General features: G+C 34.2%; 1 protein-coding gene across 9 annotated transcripts in view; it reads right to left on the bottom strand.

Annotated features, from left to right (window-relative positions):
- Positions 1-24,255, bottom strand: part of BCAS3 (BCAS3 microtubule associated cell migration factor) — a 600,416-nt gene that overhangs the window by 419,467 nt on the left and 156,694 nt on the right. For all 9 annotated transcript variants that reach the window (XM_055400120.2, XM_088828643.1, XM_088828641.1 and 6 more), the window contains 4 exons: positions 23,396-23,472; positions 19,713-19,796; positions 12,448-12,618; positions 533-626 (listed from right to left, as the gene is read on the bottom strand). In XM_055400120.2, the coding sequence (XP_055256095.2) occupies positions 533-626; positions 12,448-12,618; positions 19,713-19,796; positions 23,396-23,472 (426 nt within the window). The remainder of the gene's footprint in view (positions 1-532; positions 627-12,447; positions 12,619-19,712; positions 19,797-23,395; positions 23,473-24,255) is intronic.

The following is a 24,255-nucleotide window of genomic DNA, read 5'->3' on the forward strand; positions in this document are numbered from 1 at the left end:
ATGTTACTTTTTTGAATATAATATACTCTTTGGTTACAAAGTACAAGAAGGGCCTTACTCTTAGAAAATGTATGCTTAATCTGTAGTTGGTAAAATGTCATCACATATGTAACTTACATTCAAACAGTCTGGCAAAATACATACACACACATTATATAAAATGGGAAGACTTGTTTAATCAACATGACATCTGTCACTGTATTATTTAAAAGGAACATGCAGTTACAGATAAAATGCCATTCACATACATAAGTAGTTTCGAATACTAAAGTCCTTGCCTTGTAACACAGAAATAAATGCAATTCAACAGCACTGTTTATGTACTAGTCTATATATATTATTTTTACTACTCAATCACAACTTTACTCAGTAAAATTAATCTTTATAGCATTTCTAAATTTTTATTATAAATTCATTCATTCAATTATCACTGAAAACTACTTACTTAGGTCATATACCCTAACACATATATTTCATAAAAAAACTGGGTAGAAAACTCATAATATAAATAGGTGTGAGGGGAAGGACATACCACTTGTATTAAAAGCCATACAGCACACTGGTTTTTCATGAGCAGGGAAATGGGCCACGATGCCATCACTGTCAGAATCCTCGCTCACAAGCACCTTTACAGAAAGGAAAAAGGCAAATGGAAGTTAACCAATTACTGACCTTGAAGATACACAACACCACTACATCCCTGACAAGTAACAGGGTTCCACTACATTTGAAGGTTATTCTTCATAATACAAGGTGAGAATGGCACTTCAGAAATAGGGAAAAGATGTAAAATGCCCCCAGTGAATCAATCACATAACCTCTAAAAATAACTGGTTGACCTGACTGCAGATGACAATGATTTCTTAAAGCTTCAGTTCAGAAAAAATTAAAAGCCTAAAATCAGCTCTACACAGCTTTATCTAAAAATAGGAATAGGAGTTCTTATTGTGTGATGGCCTGCTGAAAAACTCTTGCCCATGACTGGAATAGAACAGCAAAAAAAAAAGAAAACCCACCATAAGTTAAATACAAACTAACAGGCATATATATATATATATATATATATTTGGGGGAATTACCAAATATTTTTTACTTAAAGTACAAACACTGTGGTCTTTAACCTCTAGTTTTTAGACGGACACAACACTTCTCTGAAAATACTACCAGTAGAACAGGCAGTTTGGTATGTCAAATTCATTCCCCTTCATTTTCTTATAAGCTTATTGAAATACAATTTACATTCCATACAATCTGTCTATTGAGAGTGCACTATTCAATGATCCCTAGGGAAAAATTTTAAAACAGCATGTATTCATTTTGCAAAGCAAGCAATTAGCTCAAGAAATTAAAACTTTTAAATATATAATGTTACAAAGGGAACATCTACTATACCCATATTGGATCATGATATTCAGACAAAGAATTTATCTAAAGCAATCCAGGAAGTAGTCCTACACTGGCAAGGTTAATTTTTCTTTTAGACTTAAAAAGCTTTACAGAGGTATAACTTACATTCCATAAAAGTTACTTATTTTATGTTTACAATTCAATATTTTTATATAGTACTATAACTGTTACAACAATCCATTTTATAGAAATGTCTGATTTGTCATCCTTTTCCTATCTTAATGCTTTAATTTTCTTGCCTTATTGTTCTGGCTAGAACCTGCAATTCAGTCAAGCTGCAGATTGTCAAATATTTGTCTACAGGTCTTCTTTTTATTACCACTATAACCATTTTTAAGTATTCAGTTCAGTACCATTAAATATATTCACATTGTTAACAGATTTCTAGAACTTTTTCACCTTGCAAAACTTAAATTCTATACCCACAAAACACTGTCTTCTTTTTCCCTCCTCCCACTCTTAGTGACCACCTTTCAACTTTGTTTCTATGCTTTGACTATTTTAGAAATTCAAAATAAAAGGAAGAATTTAGTGTTTGTACTCTTGTGACTGGCTTATTTCCCTTAGCACAATGGCCTCTTGCCTTCTTTTTAAAGGTTGTGTAATGTTATTACACTGTGTGCATGTGTGTGTGTATGTGTGTGTGTATATATACACATTCACACATGTATACATTTCTCTTCATCCATTTACCTGGTGGTGGACATCTAGTTAGCTTCTACCTCCTGGGTACTGTGAATAATGCTACAATGAACACGGGTGTGTAAATATCCCTTCAAGATCCTGCTTTGAATTATTTTGCATATAAAGGCAGAAGCAGGATGACTGGATCACATAGTAACTCTATTTTCAATTTTTTTAGAAATTTTCATGCTGATTTCCATAACGGCTATATCATTGTATATTTCCACCAAAAGTTCCCAAGGGTGCCAACTTTTCCCCATGTTTGACAACACTGTTATTTTCTGTTCTGTTGATAGTGGTCATCTCCTGATAGGTGGGAGGTAATACTTCCCTGTGGTTTTGATTCACTAATGTTTAGTGATTCTGAGCGTTTCTTCATATGTTTATTGGACATGCCTACCTCTTCTTTGGAGAAGTGTCTTGATTCAAGTCCTATGCTCATTTGGTAACTTATTTTTAATTGCTGAGTTATAGAAATTCCTTATTTATACTATATATTAACTCCTTACCAGATATATGATTTCAAATGATTTTCTTCCACCCCATAGGTTACCTTTTCACATGGCTGGTTATTTCCTTTTAAGCACAGAACTTTTAAAGTTTGATGTAGTTCCATCTGTCTATTTTTCACTTTGTTCCCTGTGTTTCTGGCATTATATGCAAGAAATCACTGATCGATCCAGTGTGCTGAAGATTTTCTCCGTGTTCTCTTGCAGGAGTTTAACAGTTTCCAGCCCCGGGCTGACTCTAAAGCCGTCTCTGTATACGGTGTAAGGTAGGCCAGCTTCATTCTTCTGCATCAGCTATCCAGCTTTCCCAACCTCATGTGTTGACAGTGTTTCCCCACCGTGTAGTTTTTTTCAACATTGTCAAAAATATGTTGGATGTATATGCATGGGTTCATTTCTACACTTCCTACTCCTTTCCATTGGTCTATATATCTGTCTTTATGCCAGTATCACGTCATCTTAATTACTATTGCTTTGTAATATTATTTGAAGTGAGGCATGTTTTGTTTACCCCAAAATTGTTTCAGCTTCTCAGGGTCCCTTCCGATTCCATAAGAATACTAGTATGGTTTTCTCTATTACTGCCACAAAATATCATAGAGCCTTTGATAGGTACTGCATTTAATATCACATTGGGTACTATGGATATTTTAAGAACATTAAGTCTTAAAATCCACAAGCTTGAGATGTCTTTCCACTTTTCTATATCTGAAAGATGCCTTTCACTTCTTTTAACAACATATTTTAGTTTTTAGTGTGTAAATCTCTCATCTCCTTGGTTAAGTTTGTCCCTAAGAGTTTGCTTTCTTTAAAAAAAAAAAGACAAAATTGACAAACCCTTAGCTAGACTAACAAAAACAAGAGAGAAAATTCAAATAGCTAAAATTAGAAATGAAAGAGGAGTCATTAAAACTAATGTCACAGACATAAAATGGATTATAAGATATTTCTATGAAACCCTCATTGCCCTGATACCAAAAGACAAAAAGAAAACTACAAATCAGCATCCCTGAAGAATAATGATGCAATCATCTAAAAGAAAATGGGATCAAACCAAATTCAACATATTAAAAGGATTATACACCAAGAAAAGTGAGGTTTATAGTTGGAATGTAAGGATGGTTCAACATACAAAAATCAATCAATGTAATACATACCACATTAACAAACTGAAAAACAAAAACCACATGATGATCTCAATCAGTGCAGAAAAAGCATCTGACAAAATTCAACCACTTTCATGACAAAATCACTCAACAAACTAGGAATACTGGGAAATTACCACGTTTAATAATATAATGTCACATATACAGACTCCAAAGTTAACATTACACAAAATGGGGCGAGACTGGAAGTTTTTCCTCTAAGATTACTAAAAAGGCAACAATGCCCTCTCTCAGCACTACTATTCAACACAGTACTGTGAGGTCTAGTCATAGCAACCAGCTCAAAAGAGAGGGGAAAAAAAGGAAAAGAAATACAAGGCATACAAATGGTTAAAGAAAGAAACTTCCCTCTCTAGATTAGACACACACACACACAAAATTCAACGAAGTTGCAGGATACAAAATTAACACTCTTAATTTAAAAAATTAAGAATTTTTTAAAAATCATTTTTTTCTATATATTAACAAACACTAATTAAAAAAAAGAAACTAAGAAAACAATCTCATTTGCTATACCACCAGATTTATCAAATTTGTTAATATTTTCAAAGAACCAGTATTGATTTTCCCCATCATTTCACTGCTATTTTGTTGACTGCCAGTCATATTTCTATTACTTACTTCATTTGTCTTGCTTTCATTATAATTTGCTGTTTTTAAACTCTCTTTATGGAGAGCTAAGGTTATTAATTTAGGACCATTTTTCTTTTCTACTATAAGAATTTAAAGCTATAATTTTCCCATTAAGGAATAATATAGCTACAATTATAACTTCTGATATGTTCTATTTCTATGCTCATTGCATGCAAAATATTTTCTAATATCCTTGAGATTCTTTCATATCATAATTTCATTCTATTATTGATTTCCATGCTTTAGATTTGCTTTATGGCAAATCACATGGTCTGTCTTGGAGAACATTCCAGATATTCTTGAAAAGAATGTGAAGTCTGTAGGTTGGGGGGTGGGGAGTTTCAGACCATATTGGTTGATAGTGCTAATCAAGTCGTTATATCTATCAAAATCTTAAAATTTTTGTATAGTTTTTCCATCAATTATTGAAAGCACAGTATTTCAATCTCAACCTATAAATGTTAGCTAGAATTTCTTCTTTCAGGCTGTCAGATTTTGCTTAATGTTTGTTGCCCTATGTTGTTATGTGTTTATACATTATCATTTTATCTACCTATTACATTGACTCTCTCATCATAATAAAATGTCCTTCTTTTTCTCTGGCAATATTTCTTAACTTAAAATCTTTTATCAGATATTAATATAATCACTCCAATTCTATTACCGTTTCTGTTTGCATGGTACAGTTCTTACAACCTTTTACTTCAGCCAATTATGTCTTTGAATCTAAAGTGATTCTGGTCTGACAATCACTCTCTTTTAACTGGAGTCCATTTATAGTTAATACAGTTACACATATAATTGGATTTAGGTCTGCCATTTTCCATTTACTTTTATGTCTCAGGTGTTTGTTGCTCTGATCCTCTTTGTATTAAACAATTATTCCTAATGTTTACTATTTTTATCTTCTGTTGATTTTTTGGGAGCAAATTCTTAGTGATTAGATATATAGGTTGTAAGCTGCTTTATAGAAAACAGAATTACAGGTTAATTTCATTCTTAATTGTGATAAATTACAGCTCCTTGCTCCAACATAGCTCCATTTCTTTTCCCACTCCTTTGAGATACTACTGTCTTGTGAATTATCAACTAAGAAATATCTTATTCCCTAAAACAAACTTCCAAGTATATATATATATGTATATATGTTGGTCTGTTTGCTGCTGTCCCAAAGGTCTCTGAGACTCTTTACATGTCATCAATTCTTCCTCTCTATTCTTTTCAAATTGTCCCCAAACCGAGATTGCAAGCTCAGGCTACAAGAGCACACATTATCATATTCATCACCTACCAAGTCCAATGAAAACACTGTTGGGCTTAGGTTTTTAAGCTTCTATTTCAAATCAAGTAAATCCACCCTTAAAAAGGAAACAAGTTGTTTATATGGCCTACTCTGCTCTGGTTAAACTACCAAGCCCCTGGCAGATACAGATAAAAGAAATGTGAATTGTGTAAAGTAAAATTTTACCATTAAAAAAACTGTAGGATATAAATTATCCTCCATTCGTTGAGAAAAAAAAAAAAGAAATGTGAATGCACGTTTATCACTTCTTTCTTAGCTTTCTGAGCAATTTCCAGAGCCCTCCCCCCAAAATAGTTACTTTTGAAACTTCTGTCCGTAATGTACTTATTATCTGGGAAAAAGATAAGCTTATCTCTTCACTTCATCATAGCTGGGAGTCATTCCCCAATTATCGCTAAATTTATACACACAAATCACCCCATATAAGTGGATAATGCTTAGTAAATTTATACAGTTGTATAACCATTATCACATTCTAGATTGAGGATACTTCTAACATTCCCCCAGTTTATTCATGATGACTTTACAGCAGAACACCAACAAGTCTCAGACAATCCCTACTGTGTATTTCATCTCTTTTGCCTTTTCTAAAAATTTTCAAAATTTTTCAAATAAATAGAATCATTCAATTTATCTTCCATTTCTTTCATGTACATATTTTTTTGTTCAACCACGTTGTCTCAGGTACCATTCACTTCTTTGCATTGCTCACTTGTATTCCACGGTATGGAGGTACCACAACATGTGAGCTCAGTGACCAATTTTTGGCAATCTGGATTATTTCCAATTGACTGCTATTATGCATAATGCTGTTATGAATATTTGCACACACATATTTTCTGCAAACACGTTTATATGTTAGACAGATACTTATAAACAGATTTGCTTGGTTGTATGATAAATGTATACTGAACTTAAGAAAACAGCTTTCCAAAGTAGATACTTTCATCTCCCCACATGTTTTTCAACACTTTATACTGCATGTCTTTTTAATTATGGGCAATCTATTGGAGACAGAAATTAGAATGGTGGTTGCCAGGGACTGTGAGAACAGAGGAGTGGGGAGATATTATTTAATGGGTACAGATAATGAAAAATTCTGGACATGGATGATAACGATGGTTATCCAACATTGTGAATGTACTTAATACCACTGAATTGTAAACTTTAAAAAAAGGCTAAATGGAAAATTTTACATTATATATATATTTACCACAAGTGGGGGGGGAACATGCATTACAAATTATTTCTCTCATCTCTCTTTTCCATTCTTCCATTCGATTTTCAAAAATGTTAGAGAGGAACACAAGAAAAAGAAATCTTACAGGAGCAGTCTCCAGGAATGTCTGCTAAATATACTAAGGATTTGCTTTAGGATACATGGCATATTCATAGAGTTGTGCAACCATTATGACAATCAAATTAGAACATTTTTATCACCTAAAAGAAACTTTGTACCATTAACAGTCACTCTGCAACCCCCTGTTTTCTTCAAACTTTCAGCCCTAGGCAAACAATTTACTTTCTCTTTCTATAGATTTGCCTGTTCTGGACATTTCATATAAATAGATTCATACAATATGTATTCTTTTGCGACTGGCTTCTGTCACTAAGCACAATATTTTCAAGGTTCATTCATTTTGTAGCATTAATACTTTACTTCTTTTTACTGCTAAATAATATTACATTGTATGTCTATGTCACATTCTATTTACCCATCCATTGATCAGTTAAAGTACATTTATTTGGGTTGCTCCTATTTTCGAGCTATATGAATAATACTGCTATAAAAATTCATGTACAAATTTTTACACAAACATAATATTTTCATTTTTCTTGGTTATATACCTCCTAAGAGCAGTTCTCTTAGGAGACAATTGCCCAATCAAATGGCAGTGTGCCAGGGCTCTCATTTCTGCTCATTGGCCATTGGTATATTATTTCCAGAAAGATGTCTATTCAAATCCTTTGCTCATTTTAAAATAAGGCTATTTATCTTTTTATTATCCAGCTATAGGAGTTCTTTCAATATCCTGAAAACACACACAAATGAATGCAGGTAAAAACAAATGGTGAGAGCTAAATATGGTCAGAAGCCTAGTTAACAGTAAGGTGTCATTGTCAATATCCTGGTTCTGACATTTTATGACCGCTATGTAACATATCACAGTTTGGGAGAATTTGGAGGAAACTGGGTGAAGGGCACATGGATATATCTGCAACTTACTGTGAGTCTACAATTATTTCAAAATTAAAAGTTAAAAATGTAGAGTATACCACAAGCTTTTTAATTTCTCTCATACTGATAGGTGACAAGTGGTGTCTTGGTACAGTTTTGTCTTTCTCTGATAACAAGTTAAATCTATAGATTTTATACCAGTTGTATATATTTTTTTCTGTGAAATATTTTATCCTTGCCCATTTTTCTATGTCAAACCAATCTCTTATAAGAGCCTCTTATCTTTCATGTATTATAACTCTGTACCTCTCTTTGCAATACAATTAGTATTGAGTACTCTATTTGATGGTGCTAATACAGAAGCCATCGAGCAAAAGGGCTCATTAATCTTGGTGAGTACCAAAACCTCCTAAAAATATAGACTTCTTTGAATCTTCTCTGTATGAGCTTCACAAATATAACAACAACCAGATACTTTTGAAAAGATTGTCTCCACTGCATCATCACCTTGCCTAAAATGTCAAATCAATACCAAAGATATCCCAAATCAGTTGTCCTAAGACTTTATTTTCACTCAGTATCAAACAGGCTAAAATCCTTTGAGTAACAATTTGATATTATTAAAGCAAAGCATTTTAATTGATACAAGGTGGATAAGGCTTTACCATATGAACAAAAAGACAGACAAACACCACAGGAACCACTAAATTATTATGAATTACTGGGAAGGATTGGGGGCAGGAGGAGAAGGGGACGACAGAGAATGAGATGGCTGGATGGCATCACCGACTCGATGGAGATGAGTTTGAGTGAACTCCGGGAGTTGGTGATGGACAGGGAGGCCTGGCGTGCTGTGATTCATGGGGTTGCAGAGAGTCGGACACGACTGCGCGACTGAACTGAACACTCGTATTTACACTCAGGGCAAGAATAGCTGTAGTTTATGTCATCATTCTGCAGCACTTTTCTTTGATTAGAGACTTTGCCACCTGCTAACTTAAATTATGTAAATTTATAAAGGCAAATTATACTGCTTATGCTTTTAAATAAAACATGGATGTAACATAGACAAAATGGACAGTCAACCAAATCTATCCCTCTTTAATGCAGTTACCATACAGTGATCCTGCCACCATCAAATACTAATCAATTCACCATCAGAAAGATGGTGAATCAAATTTTATATACTATTCCTGTAAATTGAAAATATCTTTACTGAAGTCTCAATGGATTTAAATACCAAAAGTGAACATAATGTCAGCTTTAGTTCCTAAAATGGAGATGGACAAGAAAAAAACACTACAGTTAAGGTCAAACATCAGTGGGAAAGGGCTTAAAGTGATAAATCCATGACATTAACCACTGCAGTCTTTTTAATACAATCCAGCATAACTTAAAAACAGCTCTGTACTCCAACTGAACTATTTATCAGAGACAAAAATGTCTTCTTGACAAAAAACAGATTCATGCTAATAAAAGAAGGCAGTATTATACTGAAGAAATCTATTCTTTAAAAAAATACTTATAATTCCTTAAAAATGTACACAGCAACTTCTATTTCCTGTCTTTTAACAGAATTTTTAAATCAATCAAAACTTCAGAATATAAGTAGAAATGGAAAGAGATTATGCTCCCAACAAATGATAGAAAAGATAAAATTTCTCAGGTTGAGCAACACTTTCAATTTTTTAACTTTTAAAAGCTAACATTTTATTATTCTTATTTCCTAATCAACAACTTCAGTTGTTTCCAATGTTAACAATGTACTTCTCACAGAAAAAATAAACTTTCATATAATCTACAGTCCATTTCCATCTTCCGAATGTGAGAATTCCAATTTAAAGTTATAAAGAGTTAACAAAGAACTAGGGGGGAAAAAAACAAACCACATTTGAAAACACAAGACCTGAGGCTATGCTTTTTGTATAAATTAAATTCTTTTTACTCATTATATAAATTAACGAGCTATAGCTCTATTTCATCAAAATAATAAGAGATAACAGTTTCAACTTTTAAATCACCACACATCAGTCTGTCAACAAACGCTAGATGTTTAACAGACTTAGGTATACCCGCCAAACTAGACAATATTGAAGAGGGTTGTTACTACTTAGTAAACGTGGGTGGCCTTGGAGGTGAATTAATTAAGAATCAAAGGACAAAAGAAAATATTTGTTAACACTCATAAAACACTGAGCGTTTAAATATTTAATTCCAATTTAAAAAGAGAACATCTGTATGTGTCTATCAACTCGAGCTAATTAACACAACTTAAAAAAAAAAGTCATTACAGTCAACTGAAAAGTTTGCTAGCACTTCATTAAAAAGAGTTTTAAACAGGAATACAAGTCTGTAACATATCTGGTTAACCACAAAGTTAAGATGGGAAAGGCAGAGAATCATATTATTCAGATTTCAAATAAAATAGCCAGATTCAATAATAGCCAGAATTTCAAAGATTTTTTTTCTTTTCACTGCAGCACAGTCTGTATTTTTTTGAAATGCCACTTGATCTTACTATAGGAATTAGTTATGAGTACCAGCCAAATGTAATCTCTCATCAAGATGCAGAACCATATATACTGGAAGCAGATTTTCTAAAAAAAAAATGCAGTGTTTAGGATTAATATTCTAATGGCTCACATAATTATGTTCTGAAAATAGAATTAAATATAAGTTCTATGTTTATATTTAATATTTAAATAAATATATTTAATATAAATTAAAATAATCTGTATTTCCAAATCTTGCTCTACTATCTCATTCTAGTAATCAATTTTAGACTGTGTATTTACAGCAAAGATCACAAGCCATTAAAATTACCTTCCTTTAAGAAATGTATTTTAAAATCCATGACTATGATTCAAAAGAAAATACTGTTTATGAACACATGGGGGAAAAAACAAAACCAAACTGGTTTATTTCTAGTAAGACTTACATAAGCATAGCATATTTTTCCATGTTTATAATCACTCTTAAATGTTTCTAAACTTAGACTGTAAAAATCTGTTTTATATGAACATATAAGATCTTTTTTAATCTGAACATATTCTATTTTTTATCTGAATATATAAGTTATTACCATTTACATATTCTAATACACTCTTTGAGATTTTGTGGTGCTTTTTTCGTATTTGTCAGGAAGTATTGGTAATAAAATTTGTAATAAAATTCATCAACATTATTGTCATTTATAACCACCACGTGCATGCATGCTAAGCCACTTCGGTTGTGTCTGACTGTTTGCCACACTGTGGACTGTAGCCCGCCAGGCTTCCCTGTCCGTGGAACTCTCCAGGCAAGAATAATGGAGTGGGCTCCATGCCCTCCTCCAAGAGAACTTCCCGACTCAGGGATCGAACCCACATCTCTTGTGTCTCCTGCATTGGCAGGTGGGTTCTTTACCACTAGCACCACCTGGGAAGCGTAATCAGTTATAATTAGACTGATTCAGCTTATACTGTCATTTTAAAAAAAAGAAACAGTATTAAACAGTATAAAAGAGATATATAATTATTTATTTATGGAACAAATGTCCTGATGAAGAGATAACAAGAGAATTCTAAGGAACCTCAATTTTAACTTCAGGTTTGATACATTAACAATGTTTGGAATAACAGGTTTTAACATGTTACTTCCCAGGTGGCTCAGTGATAAAGAATCTGTCTGCCAAGAAGGAGATGCAAGTTTGATCACTGGGTTGGGAAGATCCCCAAGATAAGGAAATGGCAACCCTCTCCAGTATTCTTGCCTGGGAAATTCCAAGACAGAGGAGCCAGGAGGGTACAGTCCACAGGCTCACAAAAGAGTCAGACACGACTTAGCAACTAAACAGCAACATCATTTTTTAAAAGGTTCTATGCCAATTATAGTGGGCTTCCCAAGTGGCTCACGGGTAAAGAATCTGCCTGCTAATGCAGGAGACATGGGTTCAATTCTTAGGTCCAGAAGATCCCCTAGAGGAGGAAATGGCAACCCACTCCAATATTCTTGCCTGGAGAATCCCATGGACAGAGGAACCTGGTGGGCTACTGTCCACAGGGTTGCAAAGAGTAGGATACGACTTAGTGATGGAACAACAACAATGCCATTTATGGGGCTTCCTCAATGGCGCTAGTGGTAAAGAATCTGCCTGCCAATGCAGGAGACATAAGAGACATGGGTTAGAGTCCTGTGTTGGGAAGATTCCCTGGAGAAGAAAATAGCAACCCATTCTAGTATTCCTGCCTGGAGAATCCCACAGACAAAGGAACCTGGAGGGCTACATAGGGTCGCAAAGAGACAGACATGACTGAAGCGACTTAGCACACACGCATGCCATTTATAATTATTACAAAATATCGGCTATATTCCCTGTGTTATACAATAATTACTCATCATTTTTTGGAAAAAAAAAAAATCTAACCTGAAATAACCTTCAGTTCAGTTCAGAACCTTAACTTTCTACAATTCCAAATTAACACATCTCCGAGGCCAAACACATTTGTACGATCTTGACCCCAAATGATATTCTTAGTTGCTCATCCTCCGCACAAAATGAACATTACAGGCATCATCAACTCTTACCTGGCCCTCTCCAACTGTTTCAGTGTCGATTACTGTGATGATTCCTGGGACCAGAGGACTCCGCCTTGAATTACTATGGATGGCAACATCATCTTCTGTCACACCTGAAGGGAGCGTGCCCGTCAGCTGGGTCACCACTTTCCCAACCATTGTCAAGCCAGTTTTCAGTGTCTAAACAATGAAAGGTAAATGTATCACTTTGCATCAGTACTTGGATTCTAAATAGAAATATATGCTTTGATAATTCAGATTAAATTCTTCATTTTCTAATAAGCTCATATGTAGCAGTGCACTGTCACAGAAATTCAGTCTGACTTTTTATACAATCTTAAATTTTAGTTAGAAAATTGGCATTAGTTTGAGTGAATGGTATCAGAAGGTACCCCCTAAGTCAGCATGGTGAGAATTAGGCCATAGGTAAATAATTACAGAGTTTGTTTCACATAAGAATACAATTATATTTTTATTAAAAATATTTATTTTCTCCCTCTCTTCAATGCATGTAACTTAAAATATGTGAAATATTAAGAAATAGGAACTATGTGATGTTCTATTTTTTTAAACTGTATACACCTAATTTTCTTAGCATAAAAAAGACTAAGCTACAGATAGAATCCATACATGAAAACGACTTTCTCATTTAAATCTATAACATGATGCTATATAATACTGTACATCAAGATTTGGTATATAGGTAATGCAGACTCCATCTAAGATGCTTCAATTACTACCTGAATGAAATGTCATAAAATTAGTTAAAAGGGTTCTTTTCTCTCTAGAAACAGAAAGCAATTTAATGCAGTATTTCTAATACATTATTTCAATTAAAGGCATGTTTCATAATTAATTTTAGTTCCATTTCATTCAAAACAAATAGATAAAAAAACTAACTCATCTGTATGTTTTCTTTTATGTGAATTTCATCTGATTATTCTCATAACCATTAACAATCATGTTAAGTAACAGGAGTTTTTCTTTTTCTCTGAAAGGGAAGAAAGCAAAAACTGAGAAAACTGTGTGATTCATACACATTAACTCTAATCATTAAAGCCAAAATAAACTGTTCAGTCTACATGGACATATCAAAAATTATGTACAGTATAACAGACACATCCTCATTATTGTGAGGAAAAGTTTTATGAAGATACTTTACATTAATCTTCACTAATGTGACTCGCTCTTTCAAAATAATTGTGGACCTATACTCTGACATATGCTACATCTAAAGTTTAAAAGTATATTGCTTGCACAGCATATCAAATATTAATTTATAAATGACAGGCAAAGACGGCTGTTTATAAAGGCCTAAATACAACTGAAGCAACAATAAGATGAAACTTAAAAAAAGGAAACACACATAATATATATATTATTTTACTGTAGCTATTAATCTATTCCATGGAACCTTTATTATGAACTCAGAATTGGTCAAGGCTCTTTAACAAAAAAAGATGTGGATAGATTTCCTCAAACACCTCGGGTTTATACAAGAGAAAACTGAGGCTACAGAAGTTAAGGAAAACGGCAGCTCAAACAAGCCAGTCAATAACAAAGCCAGAAGTCAAAACCAGGGCTTGCTCCAAACCACTATCCAGCATTGCCCTGTAATCTATTCCTGATACTACTTGTGATCTCACACTTCATGAATTCAGAACACAAATGTATAGTGGGAAGGAAAACAGGAAAAATAAAGACTATCATAGTGTTTCCTAATACATACTTAAATAAAATGACCAGCAAAGCCATTCACAGAATTCAAGCAAAATGATATAACTTACAGCTGACTGAAACCAAGAAAAAGCCACAAATCAATTTTAACAGTTTTGTTTAGTGCTAAAAACTCAAACTGCAGTGATTAGAAAACACATTAGCGTTCTTCAATTAGCAGCCAAACATTTGTTTCAATAATTCACAAGAAATGACTTACACAAAGTCTGTTAGAGTGTTGTCAAGAAAGCCTCCAAAGGACCAACAAAACCAGGCGCCACAGTGTATTGATGTCAAAAGCTGGCCAGGAAGCCTGATTAACCTCTGAGATGCCTCAAATGATGTCCTCACTCCATTAATGCTAATGGAGATGCTCCCACTTCAACGGAGCTATCCCCTTTATCAAAGGAATGCCTTTCAGGTTTAAAGTCTTTGATTGTATATACTCCCCATTTGCCCTTGAGCATATTATTTCATGCTCTTATACCAATGAAAAAGAATAAAACTAAAATAACTGGAGCACACAGAAAGTAGGAAGTAATGTACCCAAAGCAAACCAGAAGATAAAGGGAACAGTTAATACAAGAGAACCGAGAAAAAAACTCCAGAAAGAGGGGGAAAACAAAGTAGTACATTTCATAGTCAAAGGTGAATAAAGTATTACAGGAGGAGTTAATGATGTTTCTCACCCCCCCAAAAAAAACTTAGGGCTACTGGTGGCACCTTCTTATTAGTGGACCAAAATCTAAAGCCCAAATTTAACAGCCTCAAATCTGTAGTTTGTATAGTAAGTGACAGGACAGTACTCTCATAGCTCATTAACTTTCAAAGTAAGGTTTTAGGGTGTAAAAGAGGGGTACTGAAAGCTTTCTACATTAGTAAGGACCTTTACCTTGGGGAGAAGTTTGTTTCCATGTTAGAATCACATGTACCAATGAGCACTACTATCCTCACAGTCTGAAGAATATTACAAGAATATTCACAGAACTAATCTGGACTGTAAAGTGCTGAACCTAAGACCATAATGTATGTGTCAGAGAATCTACTGTGACCAAAACTTTAAATGAGCATGGTACTTATTCTGTTCTATGCAGAGATTTGCCAAAGGTCACTAGTCATCTTTAACCTTTCTCAGGCCGTATCAGCTGTCCTCCTTATCCATTAGGACTAATGGTGCTGCTCTCACAAAAGCTGTTAGTTGTCCTAAGAAGTTATCAGATAACAGAGAAAGCAGAGGCATTTTTATTAAATCAATTCACCACACTGGGGTTAAAACACATTAAAAGGAAAACTCAAATAGGACAGTTACAGGGTAACTACAATATATGGACCAAGATTTAATAAATGTTTCAAAATAATCCAATTTGAACAATTTCAACATTAAAATATTTCTTTCAACATGACCTCAGAGAATGTATTATTATTACATTCTTTATAAGGAAAGTCAAATAAATTATTTGGAAAGATGAATTTTAAGTGCTATTTGAAAATCCGGTGGGTGGGGGGGGAGGGAAGATTATTTCTTTGAAAACTATCCAAGAACATATACAATTAATACAATTTATATTTACATTTGTAATGTGAGACATCAAAAAGAATTAAAAGTTTAATAATCCTTCCATATAACAAAGAGGCGCAGAGTCGGACACGACTGAGCGACTGAACTGAACTGATAACAAAGAGGTAACCTCTATGAAGCCACATTAAGAAGCTGTCATCAGGGAGAGAAAAATATCAGTGATTACTTTGTCAGAGCACATACTCCATGGCTTTTAAATATTTTTCATGTTGCAGTTCAATAAATATATTACTGAGAAATTATCCAAATGGTAAGAATAATAATAATAAAGTTTATTTCCTATTTTCAATACGATAGGCGAGGTAAATCAGATCAATCCAACCAATGAAAACAAGTAGGAAAACTAGAGTCTTTTTTCTTTTTTAACTCTGCTTGAAGAGTTAAAAAAACTCTACTGAATATTTAACAAAATAGTGATGAGTCATCAGGTCCAAATCCAAGAGAACAGGGAAATCCAGCTACGTGAGCTGGTATTTAGGCCTAAATGCACTGGATAATGTGCTTCCCCAGTGGCTCAGCACCAAAGAATCCGCCTGCAATGCAGGAGACACAAGAGACACAAGTTCAATCCTTTGGTCGGGAAGATCCCTTGGAGGAGGGCATGACAAACCACTCCAGTATTCTTGCCAGGAGAATTCTATGGACAGAGGAGCCTGGTGGGCTACAGTCCATGGACTCTCTAAAGAGTCGGACACGACTTAGTGACTCAACAACAACAACTAAGAGACTGAGTAGTACTTTTGATAGACTTGTGGTAGGAACTAGGCTGTCGTGTCCAACAGGGTCTACTTTCCCTGCATGCTTCATGATGAAATATAAAGGGACATACAACAGAAGTAAGAGTGAACTTGTACTAATCAGGATCTCACAGCTATTTCAGGTGACCTTTATTTAAATAATTTAAGTACTTTCAATCCATGAAATTGGATAAAGATGATCCAAGCCTGAGAGCGTCACAGAACTCTGATATCATCTCAAACTAAAAACTTTTCTAATGATCTTTTAAATAAATTTTAGCAAACAGAGTCAAGACATCATAAATGAGAACTAAGAGAAACAGTAAACAACAAAACACAACAAAAATGGAGCCAGATAGTGGAATAATCAGAAACAGGGCATGTTTACTGTGTTTAAACAGTTTGGCAATTTGACAAAAATTGAATTCATGAGGACCAAAGACTATCACTATTTACTAAAATGTTTTATCAATACACACACGTTCGATTTCATCAAACCCTTTTGGTACATAGATTGAGATAATTTTTATCATTTTCTCCTTTATTTTGTTAATGTAGCAATGAGACTCACTGATTCTGAGTAATAAACCAGTCTTATATTGTGGAATTACCCCAAATGAATTGTGACACATTACCCCTCTGTGTAATTTTTTTCTGCTAGTATTTTATTTAGGATTTTTCATATCTATGTTAATGATTTAATGAGTAAGACAGGACTACAGCTTTCCTTTTTTCATAACACTCTTGTTAAGTTTCAACATCAAGGTGATCTTGCATTATGAAACAAGATTAGGCATAATCTGACATTTTTATTCTATATGAGTCTTTGCAATATTGCCATTGTTTATTATTTTTCTAACTGAAGTATAGTTGATTTACAATATTGTGCTAGTTTCAGGTGTACGGCAAAGTGATTTAGTTATACATATACACATTTTTCAGGTTATTTTCCATGATAGGTTATTACAAGATATTCAATATAGTTCCCTGTGCTAAACAGTAAATCTTTGTTATTTATCTAGGCCATTGTTCATCTGTAAACACTAGACAGAATTCTCTGGTGAAAGTTTCTAGATTTGAAGTTATCTTTTTGTGAGGTTTTACTTTTCTTAGTAAAGTTTTTATACCCACTTAAACAACAAAGTACAGGAACTGTCATGTAAAAAATGTAAAATAATAAATTTCAAATTATACTACTTAATTATTGAAGTAATGTTTATGTTCTTACCCTGGAAAACTGGAACTGCTTATATCTCAGAAGGTTAATTTACCCACAGTTTCTAATATTGAGTAACTTACTAGAAGAAATTACATTTGGGGGAAAAATCATCCCAACTTTCCAATCTTTCCCTTATAAAATATCCACACTTTGAAAGTGAAACGAAGAATCATTCCAGATCTGATAATATTTTAGGAAAACAATTCGACAGTATTTTCAAAGAAACCTCAAAATATTCATGTTAACTAATTCAGGAATCCATAAATGCACATAAAAAGATTACATAAATATAAGAAAAATGTTTTTAAAATATTTCATGGCATTTAAGCTAAATATGAGTTAAAAGAGCAGGGTATAATATATGACAGGACATGTTAAGACTAGCAAGAAACAAGTGACTTTTGCATTCATGGCTATATTTTTTTCCTTCATTTTATAAATGTATAAGCAAGAACATGAATAAGCACTAAAATCAGGGTAAAGTAGTTAAAACAGAAATTAAACATTAATCACTTTATTTAGGAGTTAATGGAAGAAACTTCTCTTTTGCCAGAGGTAACAGTGAATTGCAATCAACACCAATTTCACTGGTAACTAATGGCCCATTAAGGTGCTGTCATCAACACAATTTCGTAGAGTTTCAGTGTGGAAGACATGAGTGTGTTCCTCACAGTTCACAATACTGTGGTGTAGAAAATTAGGGAGTTTGGACTTGTTTTTTTCAAAGCACATCAAGTCTAGCCTCATTCCAGTAAGTCTATTTTCAGCTAACAGTTAAACAGCTAAACAGTTACTGAAGGAAGCAGCTCACTTTCCTTTTAAGTAGGCACACAAACACACAATTACACAAAAGGAGGGCTGGAAAATCATCCCTGGTCACACAACTAAAAATTATTCAGAATAACAATACAGTGAGCTATCCTGACCAAAGTGTGTGACACAGAGAAGTCAGAAAGAAATGTAATACTTGAGAACTAGATCTCATTGGTATATTGTAAATTAACTAAATAACACCGATGCTGCCTTTACTCAGTTTCAGATTTCTCTTCACGGAGCTAACCATCATAACTTTTTCATACCCAATAGAGAAAAGTAAGCCATTCTTACAAAGATTCTGAAATCTAATATACGCTGCTGTAAGCAAAAAGCCATTCAGTATTTTCCTTTGGCTGAAAAATACGTAATGCTTCTCTCATCAAACCCCATCATGGAAGCATTTGTGATCAGTCTTGAAGTATTCCTGTATTTGTTTTACATAAAACAGTGTGACCTTTGATTCCCTCCCTGTGGTTTGCTTTAAACTGTTGTTCTTTTCTGAATAGTTGTGCTTTCTATTACATGCTGTCATTCAGATTCACTATGTCATCCCTATTATTAGAACTGTTTTGTTGTATACTTCACAATTCAAAAGAACGGTGATTATAAGGATACCTTATAATCAGCATAAAGATTACGAGCCATCATCAAAATGAACCCTCACGCATACACAAAAAGAACTCACTTGACAAACATGCAGGGGGGCAGTTCTGTGTCATGAAAGGGTCTTTGAATGCACCATGGCCTCCACTCAAGTTTTCTTAATGAGTAATATATTTTTTGTGTCAAGAAGATTCATAAATGCTCAAAAATGCAAAGGGATGTCAGTATGGGTAGAATGATGCAAATCACACACACACACAAAATAGAATCCAGAAGTCACTACTTAAAATACGTAAAGCCTCTTTCCAAAGTAATTAGATTATAGACTTCGACCCAGCAAACAGACGTAAATATTTTAAACTGGATAAATGCAAACCTCAAAATCATTACAAGAGAAAATAAAGTGTGATTTAGGAACCTTAAGAGATTAAATACCTAATCATTTAGGCACCAATTCTCGGGTGACAAAATAACTCTGACTTACTTCCCAAATTTGTTCAATACTTGTGATTGAAAAGGGAAGGGACGATCTCAATACAATTCAGGAGAGAAATGTGATAATTACTCTGCGTAATCAAACCTCCCAGAGACTCAGGCTACTCACTTTAGCAGCACTAATGACTGTGGCAGTGTAAGACTGAATGTTGTCTCCACAGGCTCCACCACGGGACTGATGACATCGAATCAACTGGAAAGAGAGAGAGAGTGACCATTCTGTTCAACTGTTTAACTCTAAGGCTCTTAGGGTAGAGCTTATTTACCACACAGAGTGACTGTGATGGGTGGGAATGTTTGCATGAGCCCTTTTTCGACAAACAGCTAAAAGCCCTGCTGAGACACTTTTACCCCTTTTTATAATCTATCGGTGCCACTCAGGCAGTTTCATGCTCAAATACAATTTTTAATTACAAGATGAATAGTCTTTAAGAATTCATAAACTGAAATGGTAGGATTTGAGATCTGGCAGACTTTCCACAAATAAATTTTAGAAACATAATCAAAGGACTTAGCCACAACTTCCTAACATTAAATATTTAACATGCTAGCAAATTGGAGGTTTTGTCCTTTTAATTCCTACATAAAGATAGCAAAAGGAAACTTTAAAAAACAGACAAAAGAGTGTGCCATATTTCCATTTTCGATTATGTTTGTGGGAAAGTGGCAAAAATTATGCGTAAATCAACCATGACGCATATAGTAGCTGTCCACTTCAGAGGGCTCACTAGTTTTAACATCAGAATGAAAGAGACATGTCCTTATTCATGTCTAATGTAAATAAGTAACTTGCCAATTTTCAAAATGAATCACTAGTTTCACATGCATGATTCTCTCATGTGTTGAGCAATAAACCAGGACTGAAGCTTCCACTTCCCCTGCACTTTCTAAATTTAGGTTTAAAAAAAATAAAAAGAAAGGGAAATATAAAAATTATTAGCCATATTTTTACACCTAACAGTTTTTAATTAAATGGCACTAGACTATAACTCCACACTGTGATATGAATTATTAAAAGCCTATAGAAATCAAAATCTTCCTCTCCCAAAATATATTTTAAAAAATGCCTTAGATAATTTAAAACCACCCACCTGATAAAAACTATGTGTGAACTTTTTATTCTTCTATTTTAAAATTGAAATTTTCTTCATCTCTGACATCAAAAAGAAACAATCCCTTAAGACAAGAGTGGTGAGGTATTTCCCAAATTACAGGTAATTGGTAAATATAGTTCCACACATGGGAAAAGAGAGAGTCTGAAAGGTGATCATTTTAGCTAATGAAAAGAATTTCCCTCATTCACCCACTCATTCATTCATTCATTCACAAGTACACATTCGAAGAACCATGAAAATTATCCCTCTGCTGCCTCCTGCAGGACATGCAAGGAAAGACATTATCTTAGAAACACTACCATCTTTTCCCAGTCTCAGCTAATTAAAATAATCAAGGAAAACATTATCTCTTCAATTCAACTAAATCTGAGTCAGCATTTCTACATACACATAACTAAGCCGGAACTCTGTTTAAAACTTAGACCCATTACAAAAATTATATTTGCATCTGAAGTACATCAAAAGGAAAGATAAATCAGAAATTTCTGTAGTGCAAAACTCTTATCACGACCAAATTCGAGGAAATACTGGTGAGTGAAAAAAAGCAGTGTACAAAAGAACATATATATCTATATACACACACATATAATCTAAAATGTTATCTTTTAGGAAAGAAAGGGAAATATATATATGAAACACATGATAAAATATATAAGCATATAAATAAAATATAAACAAACATACACAATTACCTACCAAATAATATATTATTTATACATTATGCATCATTTGATATGCAATACATAATTGAATAATACAGTGTAACAACAATGGAGGAAGGCAAAAAAAGGGGGACGAAGAACAAACTAACTCAAACAACCTATGAACACAGTATTTGATCTTGTATCTTCAGTCTTAGGAAGTAATAAGGTAGAAAGAATTGCAAAAAAATCCTGAACTCTTTTTAGTTAGTTTGATTTTTGTAGCAGTGTGAGCAAGCAAATCTGCAATTATAGAATTAAAGAGATTGCATTATAGAATTGAAGAGATGACAAAACGTGCTGTCATGGTCTCCTATCCAAAACAAAGGACATATAAATAGGAAATGGGGGACAAACAGAGAGAATCCTGTGGAAATGCCAATGTGAACTCTTCATTTCTAAAATATATTATGTATACATGGATGCACAAATATGCATCTATGTATATTTGCCTATCTATGTGTATATATAGAAGTATGTTTGGGTATATCACATGCACGTTTGTGAACTCTATCCACTGAAAGAGTCTAGAAGCAAAAAGACCCCAGTAACAGTAAACATGTCTCCTGGACAAAGTTTAGGTATCTAATATCACTATCAATTTAAAAGAACCAGTAAAATCAGACAATTCCAGGCCTGAGACAGGGCAAGTACAAGACGCATCTGGACACAGTCTTATGATAGTGAGCAAGGAAAGAGCATTTCTTTTTTAATTTTGATGAAGCCACAACACAATGTCACAAGAAGCAGACTATAAAGGGGCTCTTGATGATTGACTCTGGGACAATCTGAAAACCAAAATAATTACAGACAGAAAAATATTAAAAACCACTGAAAACAAAAAGAAAACCATGAGCCCAGATCAAAAATACAGATACAGTAAGATTTTTAAAAGATGGGGAAGTTCTTGATTATAATAGAGAGCCAAATACCTACTGGTGGAGAGTGGAACTGGAAAATCATTGACTTGGAATATTCGTAGCAAAGACTGATTCAGGCAAGAATCATCAATGGGTGCTAAGATTAGGTAAGGCTAAGATTTTGATGAAAAGTAGGATGTAAGCCTGCTCTTTCCAAATTATCTATTGGTTAACAAGAGGAAAAAAACAGTGATTATTCAGTACGGAAACTGGACAAGACTCTGACAAAATTAGCATTACCAACAAGGAACAGATGTATATCATGTACCTCCAGATGTGATGCTGTGGGAATTACGGACAACCGTCGTGCACTGTTCCAGCCAGAAATATAGAACCCCGTTATAATCAAGAGAAAACATCAAAAAGCTCAAAATGAAAATCATTCTATTAAAATAAAAAGAATAAGGGGCAGAGGTAGAGGGTTGTAGTGTTCAAAATTACCAATCTTGTAAAAGACAAAGAAAGAAAGGGACACTCCTACAAAATATAATACCTGATCCTAGACTGGATTCTGCACTACAGGAAAGAAGTTTTTTTACAAATGACAAGATAGGGTTAATTGACAAAATTGGAACAGGGACAGTATAACAAATAAAAGTAGTTATCAACATTAAATTGGCTGATAACAAGTATTTTGGAGGCACTGAGATATATGCAACTAACTCTGAAATGGTTCAGAGGTCAAGCGGAGTCGAAAGTACATCAGTTCAGTTCAGTCGCTCAGTCGTGTCCGACTCTTAGCGACCCCATGAACCACAGCACGCCAGGCCTCCCTGTCCATCACCAACTCCCGGAGTTCACTCAAACTCATGTCCATCAAGTCGGTGATGCCATCCAGCCACCTCATTCTCTGTCGTCCCCGTCTCCTCCTACCCCCAATTGCTCCCAGCATCAGAGTCTTTTCCAGTGATGGGTACAGCTTATTGGACAATTTTGCGGTGCCCAATTAAAACAAAACCAAACTAGTAAGGTACACATTCATTACTAGTTGTGAATTACCTTTGGAAAACTCAACACTTGCTCCATAACAAATATTCCAACATGGGCTCTGCTTACCTTGTTTTCTGCATAAGCAAGCCAGCGACTCCCAAGAGTAATAGGATTCATGTTGGGTCCGGGACAAGGGTAGCAGCCTGAAATTTACCAAAGGGCAATATTAAGAAATTTCTTAATAAATTTTCTGTTGTTACATCATATTTTGATGCCATAAAAACAGAAAAATCAAGTGTTTTTTTTTCCAAATCTCACTTAAAATTCTCATAACCTAGCTATTATTTTAATAGCTAAAAGAGGTTCCTTTTTTTTTAACTCCTCTACAGTTTCCTTTGGATTTTGACTCTGTTATAATAAGAAACAAATCTGGGAAGAACTGGTATTCTCTTTTCACAAAAACTGGGCATTTTTAGTTATTCCTAGAATAAGAGAGAGAAGCCAAGAAGGACCATGTAAAGTTCATAACCCTACAGTTTCAAAAGTCCAACAAAATCATCGGAAGAAGAAACAGAAAGTATACAATTGACTCTGGAATTTAAGGGCAAAGAAAAGGAGGATGTACACCTAAAATGAAATGACAAAAATATGGAAGGAAGGAGGTAGAAGAAGTAACTTAGGTATGGGGCCAATGGGGAGAAGAAATCCACAAAGGGTGCATGAGTAGATGCTGGGGAACTAATTTACACAATCCTGAGTATTTCCTTTAAGCATCCAACTTCATTCTTCTTGCTTTCAGCCACGCCAATAACAAACTGGTAGAAAGAATTATTTTGCGGTTCTCTTCCTAAAAAGAATTAATCCCATATTCCTGACCGTGGACCCCCACACCATGGAAACACCAATGCCATCTTTGGACTCCACTGAGAAAGACACAACACACTTCAGTCAAGTAAGTGGTGTCTGTCACCCTTGAGGCTCTCGTC

The sequence above is a fragment of the Moschus berezovskii genome, chromosome 20, assembly GCF_049115385.1.
Source record: "Moschus berezovskii isolate FMDL1 chromosome 20, NW_MosBer_1.0, whole genome shotgun sequence".
NCBI lineage: Eukaryota > Metazoa > Chordata > Mammalia > Artiodactyla > Moschidae > Moschus > Moschus berezovskii.